Genomic DNA, 20,511 nt, shown 5'->3' with positions numbered 1-20,511 from the left:
AAAAAACTAGCGGAAATAGAAGTGCTGACTTAATAAAAAGTTTGACAGTGTTGAGGGAATTATTTGTTTAGCAGAGTGATGGCGTTTGGGAAAAAACTGTTCTCGTGCCTACTTGTCTTGGTGTGCAGTGTTCTGTAGCGACGTTTTGAGGGTAAGAATTGAAACAATTTGTGCCCAGGATGTGAGGGGTCAGCAAATATTTTCACCGCCCTCTTTTTGACTCGTGCAGCATACAGGTCCTCAATGGAAGGTAGATTCCATCAATTGTTTTTTCTGCAGTTCTGATTATAGTCATAGTCATGTTTACCAGGGTTTTGCTTGGCATCATTTCATGGTTGGGGGTCACCCCAACATGAGGAACTGTATTAAGGAGTTGCGGAATTAGAAAGGTTGAGAACCACTGATGTACAAGATCTCTTCCTACTCTGCTAATCTGTTAAATCCTGTTATTGTCATAACTCATGACAGTTGCAAATTTGGGTTAGGGTTAGGTTTACAATTTTTTTAATTTGCAGCTGTCATTTAAGCGAACCACTTAAGCAAACCACTTCACTGCTTGGCAAAAGTGGCTCTTTGACTGTGTCAAAGAGGAGGGCACGATCTGAGGTTAGTTGGGGGAAAGATCAGAAGCAACGTGAGAAAATATTGTTTTACTGAAATAGTAGTAGAGGCTTGGAACAAACTTCCAGCAGACGTGGTTGGGAAATCCACAGGAACTCAGTTTAAACATGCTGGGGATAAACATATATCCATCCTAAGATAAAATACAGGAAACAGTATAAGGGCAGACTAGATGGACCATGAGGTCTTTTTCTGCCATCAATCTTCTATGTTTCTATGTGTTGTTGTAGCTGTGGGATGGGGGGAGGGGAGGGGGGCATGTGGCCCATGATTTATATGGTTGTATTTCTGAGTTGATTGTTCTGCTTTTTTCAGGCACAGCTGAGAAATCTCCCTCCGTCCTCCAGTCTGCCATATTCAATGTCTTTTCCAAGCTGTTGCTTTGCCTCCCATCTGTTTGGGATGGAGGCAGATGTGGAGCCTGGATGCACGGGGCGTGTTGCTCCAGCGCTACGAATCCGGTACCCTGGGAGACCTTTGTCACCCCCGGCTCTTAAACGCTTCCTCTGAAAAGGCTTAATGAGGCATTTAACAGGCCCAGTCGAAAGTTTTTATCCAAAGCAATTTCCCTGCCTGTAGCGCTTCCAGGGGTCAGACAATTGAGCCTGCAGCCCCACGGCACTTGGTCGCCACTGGGTTCTAGTCGTGCCCGCTTGGCCCTTAATTCTTTCCCAAAGTGCCTTTGCCCAAAGGAGGGCAGGGTCTGATATTTTCTTCCTAATTTATACTCTTGGGATCTTCACCCCTCCTAGTTTCATTTGGCAGAAACCTTGGAGGTTAATGTAATTGGATGTGGCTGCTTCTGGTTCCTTGGCTCAGGTTTCTTGCTGGACCTCAAGGTTGACTTTGCTTTTATCGGCTTTCATTCAAAACATCTGTGCAGGAGTGACGCTGTCATTGCTCTAGGCCTTCTTAACTTCCCCATCATAGAAACATAGAAACATAGAAGATTGACGGCAGAAAAAGAACTCATGGTCCATCTAGTCTGGCATTATAATGTTTCCTGCCCTACATGGCATCGGACCAGAATACCATCGTTACCGGCCTCTGCTGCATGAATCCCAGCGGCCAATTATGTCCCACAGAGTTGGCCTTCTCCGGGTCCTGTCGACTAAACAATGCCGTCTGGCGGGACCCAGGGGAAGAGCCTTCTCTGTGGTGACCCCAGCCCTCTGGAATCAACTCCCCCCGGAAATTAGGACTACCCCCACCCTCCTTGCCTTTCATAAACTCTTGAAAACCCACCTATGTCGCCAGGCATGGGGAAATTTATATACCCCTTGGCTGTCTTGGTTTATGTATGGTTTGTTTGGGTTTTATGATTGTTTTTAATAAGGGTTTTTAAAACTGTTTTAATATTGGATTTGTATAGGATGTATTGCCTGTTGTGAGCTGCTCCGAGTCCTCGGAGAGGGGCGGCATACAAATCTAATAAATTATTATTATTATTAATTATTATAAAACGGACCTTCCCAAGGCTCAAAAGCTGACAGAGGACAAAGCCTCGCGTGTCCTCCCATATGGCTCCATGTGGCACGCGGGCCATAGGTTCGCCATCATGGCCTTATGCCATTCTGAGCCAATGGCTGCCCAATTTCTTCTTAAAAGCCTCCAGTGATGGAGCACCTACAACAGTGATGGCAAACCTTTTTTCCTTGGATGCCAAAGGAATGTGCGTGCACACTATCGCACATGTGTGAGTGCCCACTCCCATAATTCAATGCCTGGGGAGGGTGGAAACAGCTTCCCTCACACACACCCCCAAGACCCTCTGGAGGGTGGAAATGGCCTGTTTCCCAGCATCTGGTGGGCCCAGTAAGTTGGTGTTTCACCCATCCCAGGCTCCAAAGGCTTCCCTGGAGCTGGGGGAGGGTAAAAATGCCCTCCCAGAGCCTCTGTGTGAGCCAAAAACCAGCTGGCTGGCACACACATGCACATTGGAGCTGAGCTAGCGCAACAACTCATGTGCCAGCAGCTATGGCTCCTTGTGCCACCTGTGGCACTCATGCCAAAGGTTCACCATCACTGACCTTCAACCTCTAAAGGAAAGCCGTTCCTGGTTGATTGTTCTCATCGTTAGGAAATTTCTCCTTAGTTCTAAGTTGCTTCCCTCCTTGATTAGTTTCCACCCATTGCTTTTTGTTCTACCCTCAGGGGCTGTGGCGAATATAGCTTGACTCCCTCTTCTTTCTGGCAGCCCCTGAGATATTGGAACACAGTTTTCATGTCCCTCCTACTCCTTCTTTTCACCAGACTATCCAGAGCAAATGCTTCTTGCTTTCAGATTCTTGCTTGCTGCATCCCCCAGCTGAGTAATTACATAGTTTGGAAATGACAACGTTAAGATTAATTTGAGTCATGCCCAGATTACGGAGATTAAAACGCTCCGTGGAAAGGGAGAGGAAAGGAACTGGCTGGTGTCGGTCCCCTCCCTTCCCCGGATGTCTGTGTGTTCCAAGCAGGGTTTTCGGGGAAGAAAGAGGTTTTTCTAAATCTCATCCTCCCTTTTTCTCTCCAGCACACCGGATGCTATGGGGGTAATTACGGAAAACTAGTAACTGCCCAGAAGCAAAATTGTAAGAAACGGGGAGAATTAGTTTTCCGGAAGCTGCTATTTGCTGGATGTGAAATTTCAGATTACACACACACACACAAAAGCCAGCTGGTCCCAAAGGCAAGGAAGAAATCTTTGATCTTCCAGAAGATATTCTATATCTCTGTATGAATTATTCTGGAGATAAAACCCTTTCTTCTGGTCCACAGATCTGCCTTTTAAAGTAGCATAACATCGAGATAGTCCATGGTTCACATCTTCTGCTCTGAGTTTTCATTAGACAGGAAAAAAAACCCCAATAATAATAATAACAATAACAACAACAGCAACAACAATAATAAGGATGATAATAATTCAGTTACTGTAGTTCAGTTCAGTTCAAACTTCCAGCAGACTTGGTTGGTAAATCCACAGTCACTGAATTGAAACATGCCTGGGATAAACATAGATCCATCCTAAGATAAAATACAGGAAATAGTATAAGGGCAGACTAGATGGACCATGAGGTCTTTTTCTGCTGTCAATCTTCTATGTTTCTAACAACAACAACAACAACAACAATAGGTTTATATGGATGCAATTATTTGATATATGGTGGAGAAAAATGAAAAATAAAACTTTTTTGGGAAAAAAAATCTCTGCCACACCAGATTTGATAGAGTCCATTTTACTTTTATGGGCTCGCCTCTCGCACTCCTTCCTTATAAACAAGACTTCTTGTCTCCTCTCCAGCAAAATGAGGCTCGCTGCCATCTTTCACAATAAGCGTTCTCAAAACATTGCATGTCATGCTCAGTTTGTCAGCTCGCAGTCAGATAATCTGCAGCTAAGCTTTCAATTATGTGCTATTTCACAGCTTTTATCCAGGAGGGGTTTGGTAGCACCTTTTCTGACAAAATCTCACTTCATCAAGAGCAAGGAGAGGCTCCACTGTCGTGGGATGGAGGGGTTGACACGTGGGATGGATGTAGGTGGATAATTCACAAAAGCACCTTCTTGCTTAACAATTGCAATGTGTTGGAAAAACATGCTCTGGTGGCGCAGTGGTTAGAAGGCAGTACTGCAGGTTATTTCTGCCGACTGCCAGCAATTCGATCCTGACCAGGTCAAGGTTGACTCCCTCAGCCGTCCATCCTTCCGAGGTGGGTAAAATGAGGAGCCAGATTGTTATTAGGCAAGATGCTGACTCTGTAAACCACTTAGAGAGGGCTGTCAATCACTGTGAAGTGTATATAAGTCTAAGTGCTATTGCTATTTCCCTCTCTCTCCCTTCAATCCTTCCTTCCTTCCTTCCTTCCTCCCGTCAATCTATCCTCTTCCTTCCTTCCTTTTTTCCCTTCCTTCCTTCCCTTCTTTCTCTCTCTCTCTCTCTTGCTTTTTCTTTCTTTCTCACTCCCGTCCATCTTTCCTCTTCCTTTCTTCCTTCCTTCCTTTTTTCCCTTCCTTCTTTCTTTCTTTCTTTCTTTCTGTCTATCTATCTTTCTTTCTTTCTTTCTCACTCCCGTCCATCTATCCTCTTCCTTCCTTCCCTCCCTCCTTCTTTCCTTCCTTCCTTCCTTCCCTCCCTCCCTCCTTCCTTCCTTCCTTTTATCCCTTCCTTCCTTCCTTCCTTCTTTCTTTCTTTCTTTCTTTCTCTCTCTCTTTCTCTTTCTTCCTTTCTTCCTTCCTCCTTCCTTCCCCCTCCCTCCCTCACCCTCTCTCTCTCTCTCCCCCTCTCTCTCCCCCCCCCACCCCTGCCATGGTGGTTCAGTGGTTAGAACTTGGTTAGTAAACTCAACCAAAAGAGCAATGTGCAACCAAGCAAATATAACACGCCCAAGAGACAAATAAATTAAAGTTTAATTTGTGTGCATTGTTCAATGGACTGTTAAATTGGCCACGCCCACCCCAGCCGGTCCAGTCCCCCAACAGTCTGAGGGACCATGAATTGACCCCCTGTTTAAAAGATTTGAGGGGCCCTGCTATAGAAAGAGTGCAGAGACGAGCAACCAGGATGAGGCTAAAACATACGATGAACGGTTGCAGGAAATGGGCCTGGCCAGTCTAGGGAAGAGAAGGATTGCTTCAGAAGTTGTTTTCAGAGGTTGTGGGAGCTTCATCCCTAGAAGAGACTAGACAGCCACTTGGCTGATATGGTACCAGACCTCCTGTTTCAGCAGGGGATTACATAGAAACATAGAAGATTGATGGCAGGAAAAGACCTCATGGTCCATCTAGACTGCCCTTATACTATTTCCTGCATTTATCCTAGAATGGATCTATGTGTATCCCAAGCATGTTTAAATTCAGCTATTGTGGATTTACCAACCACTTCTGCTGGAAGTTTGTTCCAAGCATCTACTACTCTTTCAGTAAAATAATATTTTCTCACGTTACTTCTGATCTTTCCCCCAACTGACCTCAGATTGTGGCCCCTTGTTCTTGTGTTCACTTTCCTTTTAAAACACTTCTCTCCTGAACCTTATTTAACCCTTTAACACATTTAAATGTTCCGATCATGTCCCCCCTTTTCCTTCTGTCCTCCAGACTATACAGATGGAGTCCATGAAGTCTGATCAGTTTTATGCTTAAGACCTTTCACCATTTTTGTAGCCCGTCTTTGGACCTGTTCAATTTTATCCATATCTTTTTGTAGGTGAGGTCTCCAGAACTGGACACAGTATTCCAAATGTGGTTTCACCAGCGCTCTATACAGCGGGATCACAATCTCCCTCTTCCTGCTTGTTATACCTCTTGCTATGCAGCCAGGCATTCTACTTGCTTTGCCTACCGCCTGACCGCACTGTTCACCCATTTTGAGACTGTCAGAAATCATGACCGCTAAATCCTTCTCTTCTGAGGTTTTTCCTAGCACAGGACTAGGGTTGGACTAGAAGACCACCAAGGTCCCATCTGTCAGACATGGTCTAGGATAGTGATGGTGAACCTATGGCACGGGTGCCACAGGTGGCACGCAGAGCCATATCTGTTGGCATGGGAGCCGTTGCCCTAGCTTAGTCCATCATGCATGTGTATGCTGATTTTTGGCTCGCACAGAGGCTCTGGGAGGGTGTTTTTGGCTTCCAGAAAGCCTCCGGAGGAATAGGGGAGGGCGTTTTTACCCTACTCCGGCTCTAGGAAAGCTGGAGTAGAGTAAAAACGCCCTCCCCCATCCCTGGGGAGGGCGAAACACAAACCTACTGGGCCCACCAGAAGTTGGGAAACAGGCCATTTCCAGCCTGCAGAAGCCCTCCCGGAGTGGGAAACTGTTTTCGCTCTCCCCAGGTATTGAATTATGGGTGTGGGCATTCACGCATGTGCAATAGATTTAAGATTTAATTAGATTTGTATGCCGCCCCTCTCCGAGGACTCGGGGCGGCTCACAGCATGTGCAGAAAAAACAGGAAACAGTAATAACAATCCAATTAATAGTACATTAAAAACAATCTTTAAAATTCTAATTAAAAAAAACTATCAATACCATTCATTCAACAGTCATTCTAAAAACATCCATTGGTCAGGGGGGAAGATCTGAAGAATAGCGCGCACCAACGCTCTTGTGGCACCCGAGGAAAAAAAGGTTTGCCACCACTGGTCTAGGGTCTCTTCTGTGCATGGGCAGGAAGCAAAATCTCACAAGGGGAGGCACGCACACGCGAGATCTTTGCAATTTTCTGCTTGTGCACATGCGCGGAAGCCAAAAATGCTCAAATCTCCCGTGTGTGTCCTCTTGCGAGATTCTGCTTCCTGGGCAGAAGCAAAACCTCGCTGGGACGCGCACGTGTTCCCCCTGGCGACCCGAAACTATGCGTTTGTCACACTAGTAGCAGCGGTAAGTAGCAACCCCCGCCTGGCATGAGGGTAGGGTGCATGTGTGTGGGGCCCTCGCGTTGCATTTTGGGGGTTTGGACATGCATGCATGCATTTGCGCATATATGTTTTGGACACTCAGCATCAAAATGTTAACTATCTTTCATTAAAAATATAATTTATTAATTTATTGAAAAAGTAAGGGGAAGAGGGAAGTACAAAATTAAAGGGAAGGGGGAGGAGGGGAAAGGAGTATACAAGTACTGCATAATGAGTTTGAAAGTAAAAATTACATAGAATTACAAAAGTCCATTATATTCCATAATATATATACATTGTTATATAGCAATTCATTATTATTACAGTAGTTCTATTCATGTTTCATTCTTAGTTTACATTCCAATGAGCAGATTTATTTTCTATACCATACGTTACTTAATAGGTCTATTCAGTACATTTGAATATAGTTAGTCTTACTATTTTCCATGATTTTTTGTCCAATATATAATATGCTTAGGTCAGTAAGGGATTGTAATTTTTTTTTAAAAAAAAATGTTTAAAGGGATAGGAATTGAGTAAGATAAAGGAAGTGGGGTGGGAAGGGGATGATGTTAACTATCATTGTCTTAGGGCAGTGATGGCGAACCTTTTTTTCCTTGGGTGCCGAAAGAGCGTGCATGAGCGCTATCACGCATGCGGGAGTGCCCACACCCCTAATTCAATGCCTGGGGAAGGCGAAAACAGCTTCCTCTGTCCCCCTGGAGGCTCTCTGGAGGCTGGAAACGGCCTGTTTCCCTTCTGGTGGGCCTAGTAGGCTCATGTTTCGCCCTCCCCGGGCTCCAAAGGCTTCCCTGGAGCCTGGGAGGGTAAAAACGCCCTCCCCCATCCCCCTGGAGGCTCTCTGGAAGCAAAAAATTCCCACCCAGAGCCTCTGTAAGCGAAAAATCACCTGGCCGGCATGCACATGAACGTTGGAGCTGAGCTAGGGCAACAGCTTGGATGCCAGCAGATATGGCTCCACGTGCCACCTGTGGTACCCATGCCATAGGTTCGCCATCACTGTCTTAGGGGGTTACCATCTTCTTCCCTAACAAAAGACCCTCTTCCCCCTCCCCTCCTCTTTTGCCTGGGCTCCTCATCTGCCGGAGGCAGTTCCCATCAGCGGTTCAATCCCTGCCCCAAACACTTTTGCAAATCCTGGGTGGACTTGTACTGCTTCTGCCAGCCTTCCCCTCCCTCCCTCCTTCCCTCCCTCCCACGCCCACCCCCAGCCTTCTGCCATTCCCTCTCTTCCAGGAGGTTAACTCCGTAGGCGAGCAGGCCTGGTTTGTCATTTTGAACCTCCGCAAGGGTGGGGGGGGGGGAGGATAAGTGCGTAGGTGCAGAGAGACAATAACGATTGATAGGGAGGCAAACTCAGCCTGAGTTTTAATAGTCTGTGTGAGATGAAAATGGAAAAAGTCTCCGGGAACCCAACTCAAAGGTCGCTTTCCATTTTGAGCAAACGTTTTACATCTCAACGGCCCTTTTCCTTTAACTCTGTCCATTTCCAAACCTTTTAGATGGGCAATCTTCCATTCCATAGAATTCTCCAGGGCCGGCAGGGGCATTCTGAGAGTTGAAATCCACAAGTCTTAAAGTTCTGAAGTTTTGGGGAAAAAACAAACAGACAGCCCGCATTGATTTAAACTGAGAAAAGAAACCTTGTTCTCATTTCTCCCCCGACTTGTGCTGCTCTGGAAGAAGCATCTCAGGGTCTCACCAGGTTTTTGACTTGCTTGGGTTTGAACTCCCCCCAACCTTTTATTAGCTTGTGCCAGGGTTATGTAATTGACATCGGAAAGATCAGCGTGGGCAAGATAATTGAAAAGTAGAGCTCTTTGGTGGAGTAATTATACAACCCCCACCCCAGCACGGCTTTAAGATTTGCTAATAATGAACGTTCGCTTCCTGCATCCTTTTCTCTTTCACTCCCTCCGGGCCTTGTGGTTTTATTTCTACAGCCAACTTTCTTTCTTTCTTTCTTTCTTTCTTTCTTTCTTTCTTTCTTTCTTTCTTTCTTTCTTCCTTCCTTCCTTCCTTCCTTCCTTCCTTCCTTCCTTCCTTCCTCTCTTTCTTCCTTTCTCTCTCTCTCTCCCTCCCTCCTTTCAATCCTTCCTTCCTTCTCTCCTTCCCTCCATCCCTCCTTCCCTCTCTCTCTTTCTCTCTCTCCTCCCTCTACTCACCCGCCTACCTGCCAGTCCACCTGCCTGCCTGCCTCCTGAATGTGTTTTATATGTGTGGCATCTTTTATGCCTTAAAAGGGGAAAGAAGATTGCTGATTTGTGGGATGTGATTTCAGCAGCAAAGAGTCTGGATTTCCGCAGTCGAATAGTGTATAGACCAAATACTCAAAACAGAGTCTATCAGTTGGCTAGTTTTCATGGATGCCCATGTAGTTTTCTCAAGATTGGGAAGGATCTTCACATACTTGAGCATTGGGCCCTAGCTAACAAGGTGCAGCTCAGTGGTGAAAAAAAGTAATGTTTTCCACTTGGCCACAGAATAGGTGGCATCTGGCTCAACAGCAGCAACTGTAAGAGGGATCTAGGAGAGGTAGTAGACAATCACATAAGCATGAACCAGCCGTGTGCTGTAGCTGCCAAACAAGCCAATGCAGTTCTAAGTGCTTCATCAGAGAGATAGCATTCAAGTCACGTGAAGTGCTAATACCATGCTGCTGCTGCTATTATTATTATTATTATTATTATTATTATTATTATTATTATTATTACTACTACTACTACTACTATTATTCCTTGCAACTTGGTCTCCCTTCTCATCCCAAAAACTTCTTTGGCTGAGTTCTTCCCACTGCTTGGAAATGCAATAGCAGCCTGATCTCTTAGATAGAATGACAGCCACCTACAGAACTAGAGACAGGACATCCGTTAAATTTAAGAGTGTGTGTGTGTATGTGTGTGTGTGGAAAATTAACATCTTCCCTCCTGATTTCTCTGTCAGTTGCTGCTTTGCTCCCAGAGATGGGGTGGGGGAAGCGCTAATTTATTGCGGTATTCACTTCTATCTCGCCTTCCTGTCACCTAAGTAGTTTCTAATGACTACCCTGGAGAATAATTGGGAGCTTTTAAAAGTTTTGTGCTCAAGTTTTTCCTCTTGTGTCACACGTACTTTTTAAAGACCCAGAAAATTCGGAACACTTTTTATTTTGACTTTCGGTGGCTTCAGAAAAAAAAAAGATGTAGAGACTCTGGAAAGAGTTGTGTTCAGTTCTGGGGACCTCACCTACAAAACATAGAAACATAGAAACATAGAAGTCTGACGGCAGAAAAAGACCTCATGGTCCATCTAGTCTGCCCTTATACTATTTTCTGTATTTTATCTTAGGATGGATATATGTTTATCCCAGGCATGTTTAAATTCAGTTACTGTGGATTTATCTACCACGTCTGCTGGAAGTTTGTTCCAAGGATCTACTACTCTTTCAGTAAAATAATATTTTCTCATGTTGCTTTTGATCTTCCCCCCAACTAACTTCAGATTGTGTCCCCTTGATAAGATAATGATAAAATTGAACGGGTCCAAAGACGGCTACAAAAATAGTGGAAGGTCTTAAGCATAAAAGGAAAGACTTCATGAACTCAATCTGTATAGTCTGGAGGACAGAAGGGAAAAGGGGGGGGCATTATGGAAATATTTAAATATGTTAAAGAGTTCAATAAGGATCAGGAGGGAAGTGTTTTTAATAGGAAAATGAACACAAGGACAAGGGGGCACAATCTGAGGTTAGTTGGGGGAAAGATTAGAAGTAATGTGAGAAAATATTATTTTACTGAAAGAGTAGTAGATGCTTGGAACAAACTTCCAGCACACGTGGGTTGGTAAATCCACAGTAACTGAATTTAAACATACCTGGGATAAACATATCCATCATAAAATAAAATACAGGAAATAGTATAAGGGCAGACTAGATGGACCCTGAGGTCTTTTTCTGCCATCAATCTTCTATGTTTCTATGAGAAACAATGCTAGCCTAATTTAACTGCTAGATACCCAGCTGGACTGACTGTTTACAACTTGACCCGTACCAGAGTTTGTTCATAAAAAATAAATTACTAATTATTATTATTAAATAGCATAAGGGCAAACTAGATGAATGAGGAGGTCTTTTTATGCCGTCAATCTTCTATGTTTCTAAGCGTTTCGTGTCCTGCCTTCAGGTGCGTTTGGAGAAGAGCTTGAGTCCCTCTTCTTTGCAGCAGCCCCTCAAATATTGGAAGACTGCTATCCTGTCACCTTCTTAGTCCTTCTTATACCATCTTATATTGTGGACGCTTTGCAGAATTTAGTAAACACAAATGTTTTTCCTTTTAGCCTGCATGTCGAATAATCCTTCTATTAGTTCTGTTGAGCTTCCTTTATGATCTTGGGCTGAAAGTCCCTTATTTCCAATGAAATGTCTTAATAAACGCAAGCAAGGGGGGAGGAAGACCAACCAAGTTCTGTTGCGTCCCACAATGGTTTGTTAGTTAGATGTTGGTTGATCGGGGGGGGGGGGGGAGAGAATTGAAGGCGTTTTGATTCGGAGCAAAAAAAATGGAATGCAATCAATGCGGGAACTCTCTCTCGCGTTTGTTTTGAAGCAGAAATACAAGGGAACAAAGAAGGAAGATGCCAGTTGGCATCTTCGCCTGCACCCAGTTCGGAGCACGTACCGAACACTTGGAACACGCGTGAGGCAGGCGCAGGCGTTGAGATGTGTCCCGGTTTTTTAATTTTATTCCCTCTGAAATGGGCTCCCTCCCTCCTCCCCTCCCTCTCGCCGGGATCACAGAAGCGGCCATTGTGCTGCCCGGGTGCAGCTGCTGAAATTTGACGAGATCCAAGTGGAGAAAACGGGAGCAGGTGGGCCGACAATGCGAGCCCGTCGTTCCCAGAAGTATCAGGATGCAGCTCCAACCTCGCCGGCAAAAGCGACCCCCCCAAGTGGGAGGGGGGAGAAAAGAGGGGGCACAGTTGAAGCAGAGGCCAGGAGGGCCCCTCCAGACCAGGCCAATTTTTCTGTCCTCCAAGGGGTGTGTGCAGTGTGCATGCGAGCACGTGTATGTTCATGCACGCAGGTCGCACTCAATGTACATACTTCATTTTAAAAATATTGGAGAATAATACATTTATGGTTTGAATAATAATAATAATTTATTAGATTTGTATGCCGCCCCTCTCGGAGGACTCGGAGTGGCTCACAACAAGCAAGACATCTACAAATTCAATATTACAAAACAATTTAAAAAACCCCTTATAAAAACAATCATCCAATCCAGACAAACCATACATAAATCATAACAGCTAGGGGTATGTCAATTTCCCCATGCCTGCTGACATAGATGTAGTCTAAGGGTAAAGTGTTGGGGGTTAGGGGATGACACCACAGAGTCCGGTAATGAGCTCCACGCTCCGACAACTCGATTACTAAAGTCATATTTTTTACAGTCAAGTTTGAAGCGGTTAATATTTAGCTTGAATCTGTTGGGAGCTCTTATGTTGTTTTGGTTGAAGCTGAAGTAGTCTTTGACAGGCAGGACATTGTAGCATATAATCTTGTGGGCAATACTTAGATCATGTTTGAGACGTCGCAGTTCTAAGCTTTCTAGACCCAGGATTGTAAGTCCAGTTTCGTAGGGTATTCTATTTCAAGTGGAGGAGTGAAGGGCTCTTCTGGTGAAGTATCTTTGGACATTTTCGAGGGTGTTAATGTCCGAGATGCGGTATGGGTTCCAGGCAAATGAGCTGTATTCTAGGATGGGTCTGGCGAAAGTTTTGTAAGCTCTGGTAAGTAGAGTGAGATTGCCAGAGCAGATGATGATGATGATGATGATGATGATAATAATAATAATAACAACAACAACAACAACAACTGCCGTGGAGAGCCATCTAGGTGGGTAGTTTCAAATCCCCCCTCTCCCCTTATTAAAGGAGTGAAACAGCTAGAGGAGGGCCCCTTCTCTCCATCGGGCTGATCGGAAGAGATGTCCTCGCCCCCACCTCCTTTCACAGCTGCAGAGAGGAGCAGCCCCCTCCTCACTGACACTCTGGAAAGAAAATCCTGGCACTGAGAGAGAACTTGGAACCGACCCCAGAGTTTGGTAGTGCCAGGAATTCATTTCTGGTGCCAGGCTGGCAGGTGGGGGAGCATGGCTGGAGGCCTGCCGGGCCCAAATGGCTGGTGAATTTCCCTTCTTGGACTCCCAGGAGATTTGCAGCATGGGGCGGAAGGTCAAGTGCGCCCCCTCCCTCACTGCTGCATTAGTGGAGGAAAGGAAAGAAGATGTGATGCAGCCCCTTTGGAGTCTACCAATTTGGTAGACCCCTCCCCCCGGAACACACAATCCTCCCTCCCACCGCTGCCTTTTCTGACTCAGTAAGGTTGGAAGTAACCATTTCTGTTTGTCTTGGGACTACTAAATTTTTCCCCCTTGTTTTGGAAAGATAAGACGGGCTACAAAAATGGTGGAAAGTCTTAAGCATAAAACTTATCAGGAAAGACTTCATGAACTCCATCTGTATAGTCTGGAGCAGTGTTTCCCAACCTTGGCAACTTGAAGGTATCTGGACTTCAACTCCCAGAATTCCCCAGCCAGCATTCACGCTCTTTCGGCACCTGTGGAAAAATAGGTTCACCATCACTGGACTAAAAGATCTCCAAGGTCCCTTCCAACTCTGTTATTCTATTCCCTCTCTATTCTGTTGTGTTGTGTTCTGTTCTATTCTATTCTAACTTCTAACTGTGTTCAGTTCTGGAGACCTCACCTACAAAAAGATATGGATAAAATTGAAGGGGTCCAAAGACGGGCTACAAAAAGGGTGGAAAGTCTTCAACATAAAACCTATCAGGAAAGACTTCATGAACTCAATCTGTATAGTCTGGAGGACAGAAGGGAAAGGGGGGACATGATCAAAACATTTAAATATGTTACAGGGTTAAATAAGGTTTAGGAGGGAAGTGTTTTTAATAGGAAAGTGAACACAAGAGCAAGGGGGCACAATATGAGGTTAGCTGGGGGAAAGATCAGAAGCAACGTGAGAAAATTATTTGACTGAAAAAGTAGTAGATGCTTGGAACAAATTTCCAGCAGACGTGGTTGGTTACTCCACAGTAACTGAACTTAAACATGCCTGGCATAAACATTGATTCATCCTAAGATAAAATTCAGGAAATAGTATAAGGGCAGACTAGATGGACCAGGAGGTTTTTTTCTGCCGTCAGTCTTCTATGCTTCTATATTTCGAAGAGCGTGTGTTCATTTTCACATTTTTGTGCCTTCTTTGAATGGTGTGCGCAGAATCCACACATGTGTTGGGGGGGCATCCTGGCAGGGTCTCAGGCAGCTGAGAACAGGGCAGAGAGGGAGGTGTAAGAAGATGGGAAGGGGGGGGGGCATCACAGATGTTCCCCACGAGACCCCGTGGAGGAATGTGAGAGGGGAGAGGAATAATTTGCCGTGGCAGCTCCAGCATGTGTGCTTGTGTCTTTGGACTCGAGTTGCGGTGATTAGCATGTGAAAGAGCCGGAACAGTGGGGTTCTTGTGCAGCCTGGGTCAGATGCACGAGACGGCCCCCTCCTTTCGATGTTCGGAGCCCACTGCCCGGCCTTTTGCCTACCTTCCCCAGCACAATTAACCTTTCTCACTGGTGGACGAGGCTGTCTTGGTTTGGACGCAGCTGCTGGGGCTTATGCAACTGCAAATTGGGAGTTTGTGAGTTTTGCCCCAACCCCTTAAAAAAATACCCTCTGAAATGCTGACTTTGGCACCGAATTTTCATCTGGAAGCTGCAGGGTGTTTGTGGATAAGACGAACTTTCTTCCTCTCTGTCTTTTGAATAATCAGAGCTCAGCCCGCCAAAGGAGAAAACAATAATTGAGGTTCAGAGATAAGAGACAAGTTGCCTTACTACTGATCAGACCAGCAACAGAAAAATGAAGTGTAATGTAGGTCACTCAGGAAGCTCAAACTGCCCAAGGAGCTGCTGATAAAATTCTACAGAGGAATCAATGAGTCTGTCATCTGCACATCTATAACTGTCTGGTTCGGTTCTGCAACCCAAGAAGACCGACACAGGCTTCAGAGGAGAATCAGAACTGCAGAAAAAACAATTGCTGCCAACCTGCCTTCCATTGAGGACCTGTAGACTGCATGAGTCAAAAAGAGGGTGGGGAAAATATTTACGGACCCCCTCGCATCCTGGATGTAAAATGTTTCAACTCCTACCCTCAAAACGTCGCTACAGAGCACTGCACACCAAGACAACTAGACACAACAGATTTTTCCCAAATGCCATCACTCTGCTAAAAAAAATAATCCCGAGCCCCAGGTTGAGAACCACTGACTTAGACAAGGCTGTAAAACACTATGAAGCAGTATATAAGCATATTGCCATTGTGTAATAACTCATACATAGGTGGACAGTTCTGAAATGGTGCCCAATTAACTTGTTAGGAATATTTTAACATGTGAGAGGAGGAACTAGGGAGCTGTTCTTCCAGCTCTAGTGTCAAAAGCCTCTGCAGTACCAGACCGAGGAGTTTGGACTTATATATATAATCATCCAAGGATGTATAACATTTAGGGTAGTTTGTCCATCAGCATGGTTGTGTGAAAAAAAAACCCCTGTGTGTTTGTTTCCCAAGATGCTGTTGTATTGCTTCTTTAAAGCAGAGGTGACCAACTGCTGACTTTGCTTGATTGCTAGATGGCTTTATTCTGTCGCCTTCCCCTTTCTTAATGATCATTTGGATATTTGGCCATTGTTGGAGGAAAATGTTATGCAAAGGGTTGCCATTTGCATGAGATTGGGTGGAACAGTTCCTTTCCTGCCTGACAGTTGTCTCGAGTGCAATTGGAAAAGAGGTAAAGCCAAATACTGGGTGGTATCAATCCTGATGAATTAGGAAGTTTATATACAGTATATACACACTACTCAAAAAAAATAAAGGGAACACTTAAACAATACAATATAACTCCAAGTAAATCAAACTTCTGTGAAATCAAACTGTCCACTTAGGAAGCAACACTGATTGACAATTTCACATGCTGTTGTGCACATTCAACTTTGTATAGAACAAAGTATACAATGAGAATATTTCATTCATTCAGATCTAGAATGTGTTATTTGAGTGTTCCTTTTATTTTTTTGAGCAGTATGTATGTATGTATAGATAGATAGATAGATAGATAGATAGATAGATAGATAGATAGATAGATAGATAGATAGATAGATTGTTCTGAGTTAGGGTTTTACCCCGTGTAATATTTTGAGTGTCTATGCTGCATTTTATTTTATTTTAAAACCCGAACTCAGAACAATCTACATACATATACCTGTGAAAATCTACGAAAACAAATGAGTGTGTGTGTGTGTAACATATTATTGTTGAGAAGTGAAAAGGAAGGGAGACTAGTATAGATCTGTTTCAAACTTATTATGCTCTCATCAGCTAGACATACCCTTACTGGGATTTGAACCTGTGGACTTTTGCCTGCAAGGCAGGATTTTAACCTCTAGGCCACAGGCTTGTCTCCAAATCATCTTGTTTTCTGTTGAATCACTCTGATATACCCACCTATGAGTGAAAGCATCCTGCTTTCCTTTTTGCTTCTCTGCCCCACCCGGGGCCATATCCAAGGCAGATAATTTTTTATAGTTGACAAACTATAATGTACATGTGTAACATATTTTTACTGATAAGTGAAAATAGACTAGTATAGATCTATTTCTCTATATAAAAAATACACACACACAAACATGTTTGCCCCAAAATAAGACCCTGTCTTATAAATTATGAACCCTGAAATAAGTGCTTGGCCATTTTGCCATGCACTCAAAACCCATATTGGGATTATTTTCAGGGGATGCCTTATGTTGGGGAAAACAGTGTACACATACACAGATGTAATGTGCTGTAATATTCCATTGTTATATAAGCAGACCAAAACATACATACGGTGTTAAAGGAAACACATATGAAAAAATGCACAAAGTCCTCAGGTGGATTTTAATTGCAAAATAAAGCGATCACAGAATGGGAAGCAGATGGCTGTGTACGTGCAAACATGCAAACAGTCCCACTTGCTTTCAAATGCCGTTGTTGCTTTAAAACTCCAAAGAGGGACCCTTCCCATCAGTAATGGGCAGCCAAAATTGTTACTGACACACTGTGGGTGTGGTTTCTTTTTTGGGTGTGGCTTCATGGTGATGTGACTGGGTAGGAGTGGCTTGCCGGCCATGTGACCAGGTGGGAATGGCTTGAATGATCATCATCGTTCAAGTGAACTGTTAAGTCCTCGACTTACAACCTCAGCAGTGTCGCGCTCTGGGGTGACAATTTGCTTCGCGTTTCCCGCGCTCTCCCTCCTTGGTCGCCCCCTGCCTCAGGCTGGGTAGCTAGGCGAACGGGTGCCGATCAGCCGGTGCTGGCCTCCCTGCTGCTTTCCGAGGAGGAGGAGGAGGATGGGAGGAGAGGACAATTAGCTGGAGCTGGGCACACAGCTTCATTTCTGCTGGTGGAACTGCATCCCACCCCGTCCTGCTTGCTGCCCGCCCCTGCTTCCCATGTGCTTTCCAAAGGGCCTCTTTGTTGTGGCCCACCAGCAGCCATGCAGCAGATCCTGTTTGAGACGAGACCAACTTGGTGATGCACCAGTGGCCTGTGTGGCTGGCACCCGAGTTGGACAGTGGGGAGGATGGTGAGGACTTGGTGACAGAGGCAGAGGTTCAGCCAGGGTCTCCAGCACCTCTTGGTAGCGATGAGGAAGAAGAAGCTTCTCCTCTTCTTAATGCAAGAGCGCACAGAGCTGCCAAGAGGCAGTAGTGGTTACTCTAGTGGAGGTCTCCTCGGGAGTAAGACTGGGGGTTAATTGGCCACTCCCCTAGTCTACTTAAGGACAGCAGAGGCAGCTGAAAGGCTGCAGGAAACAATGTTTTAGACTCAGCTATCTGTCCTGATTGTCTTGTGAATCCCTGTTTCTCTACTTTGGATTTCTTATCGTGAAAGACTTCTGGGCAATTTGCCAAGCCTTTGAAACTGTATGAGTTAACAAGAAATAATTGCATTGCTCTGATTTAAGATTTTATGAACTTATGCCAGTTGCTAATGAAGATTCATTAGCAGCTGAGTTTTTTGTAAGGAAGGATTGCTTTTAAATTTGTGTGTGTGTGTGTGGGTCTCCACTACTAAGCCAGTTATTACCGTTTCCCCAAAAATAATTCACCCCGAAAGTAAGACATAGGAGAGGTTTCGTAGAATTGCCTAATCTGTATAAGGCATCCCCCGAAAGTAAGACGTAGGAGACGTTTCGTTTCGCGGCATTCCCGAACAGAACATACTGTGTATAACACTGCTGTCCACAAATTGCATCCCAAAACGCTGCATCAATCAGATTTAAAACACATCCGACACGCGACTGCATGTTTGGATGCGTTTTTGCTGCAGCAGGATACAGGATACAATTCATTGGGGGAAAAAAGATATCCCCTGAAAATAAAACGTAGTAAAAATTGGGAGCAAAAATTAATATAAGATGCTGTCTTATTTTCGGGGGAACAAGGTAGTAGTCCAAGCTGTGTGTTTGTTACGTTCTTAACTGGTGGCAGAACACTCTTTCAGATGTTTTCAGATGCTGTTTTATCCTACATCAATAACATGCCTTATTTTTTGCAGCAATCTGATGCACTCTCCTTCATTCCTTCCAGGTTGGGAATCGCAGCTTCTGGAAACTGGTTTTTTGGCCATCTTCCTGTGTCCTTTGTGGACTCTTTCCCGGGTGGCCAAGGATACACCCCCTTCCTTTATTGTCATCTGGGCCTATCGTTGGCTTATTTTCAGAATAATGCTTGGAGCGGTAAGTGCGCCCACGGTAGGAACGGAAGCATGAAAATGACGGGCGATGGGGAGAAAGGGAGGGATATATGTCACACCAACACTCCGCAGTCTGCATTGGTTGCTGATCAGTTTCCGGTCACAATTCAAAGTGTTGGTTATGACCTATAAAGCCCTTCATGGCATCGGACCAGAATATCTCTGGGACCGCTTTCTGCCACACGAATCCCAGCGACCGATTAGGTCCCACAGAGTTGGCCTTCTCCGGGTCCCGTCAACGAAACAATGTCGTCTGGCGGGCCCCAGGGGAAGAGCCTTCTCTGTGATGGCCCCAACCCTCTGGAATCAACTCCCCCCGGAGATCAGGACTGCCTCCCCCCTCCTCACCTTTCGCAAACTTCTTAAAACCCATCCCTGTCGTCAGGCATGGGGAAATTGATTCCCCCGGGCCGTTCCATTTTATGTATGGTATGTTTGGGATGTATGACTGGTTTTTTATGTTAATGGGTTTTAAACTGTTTTTTTTAATAATTAGATTTGTACTGTATTTTGTTGTTGTGAGCCGCTCCGAGTCTCCGGAGAGGGGCGGCATCCAAATCTAATTAATAATAATAATAATAATAATAATAATAATAATAATAATAATAATATATCTTATGCACGAAATGGAGAACTCTCAAGGGAGCCTTCAATCCATGCAAATGGAAAGAATTTTTCCAGAACTGAAAGAAGGGCTTATCAATCACAAGGCAGGATGTCATTTCTTATCAGGAAGATCTGACCATGGTCTCAGGGAAGGGGTCTATGTACAGGTCATCCTTGACTTACAAAACTTCATTTAGTGACTCAGAGTGATTCAGAGTTACAACATCACTGGGGAAAAAAGTGACCTGACCATTTTTTTGGACATTTGCAGCATCCCATGACTGTCCCATGAACAAAATTCAGACAATTTGTTTGTTTGTTTGTTTGTTTGTTCGTTCGTTCATTCATTCATTCATTCATTCATTCATTCATTCATTCATTCATTCATTCATTCATTCAATTTTTATTCCGCCCTTCTCCTTAGACTCAGGTCGGCTTACAACATGTTAGCAATAGCACTTTTTGACAGAGCCAGCATATTGCCCCACAATCCAGGTCCTCATTTGACCCACCTCAGAAGGATGAAAAGCTGAGTCAACCTTGAGCCGGTGATGAGATTTGAACCGCTGACCTGCAGATCTACTGTCATTTTCAGTGGCCTGCAATACAGCACTATACCTGCTGCACCAGCCCGGCTCAGTTGGCACTCTGGCTCATATTTATGACATATTTGTGATCCCCTTTTGCAATCTTTTGACAAGCAAAGTCAATGGGGAAGCCAGATTCACTCAACAGATGCTAATTTGTATGTGGACGAGGCATTCCAGAGAAGGGGTTTAGAAATTTTTTGCTACAGCTGAAGTGATGAAGGGCTTAGTTTTAAGAAAAATAGACACACACACCCCTCCCAAAATGTCAGGGCTAGAAATGGGTCTGTTTCCACCACAAAACAAATGTGTGAGAAAAGGAAATTATTCCTGTGTACATTACCAGATTCTTCGCATTTGCAACACAGTTGTGAAATTAAGCTATTTCATATTCAAAATAAATGCACTATCCCCACCAGAAATAGGATTGCCAAGGCAT

The 20,511-nt window shown here is 44.6% G+C and overlaps 1 protein-coding gene across 2 annotated transcripts in view; it reads left to right on the top strand.

Annotated features, from left to right (window-relative positions):
- The window catches only part of LMF1 (lipase maturation factor 1), a 170,200-nt gene that overhangs the window by 44,733 nt on the left and 104,956 nt on the right, over nt 1-20,511 (top strand). For both annotated transcript variants that reach the window (XM_070760837.1, XM_070760836.1), the window contains exon 3: nt 18,714-18,862. In XM_070760837.1, the coding sequence (XP_070616938.1) occupies nt 18,851-18,862 (12 nt within the window). In that variant the 5' untranslated portion in view covers nt 18,714-18,850. The remainder of the gene's footprint in view (nt 1-18,713; nt 18,863-20,511) is intronic.

The sequence above is a fragment of the Erythrolamprus reginae genome, chromosome 9 (genome assembly GCF_031021105.1).
Source record: "Erythrolamprus reginae isolate rEryReg1 chromosome 9, rEryReg1.hap1, whole genome shotgun sequence".
Taxonomy (NCBI): Eukaryota; Metazoa; Chordata; class Lepidosauria; order Squamata; family Dipsadidae; genus Erythrolamprus; species Erythrolamprus reginae.
This window is presented reverse-complemented; position numbering and strand designations above follow the sequence as displayed.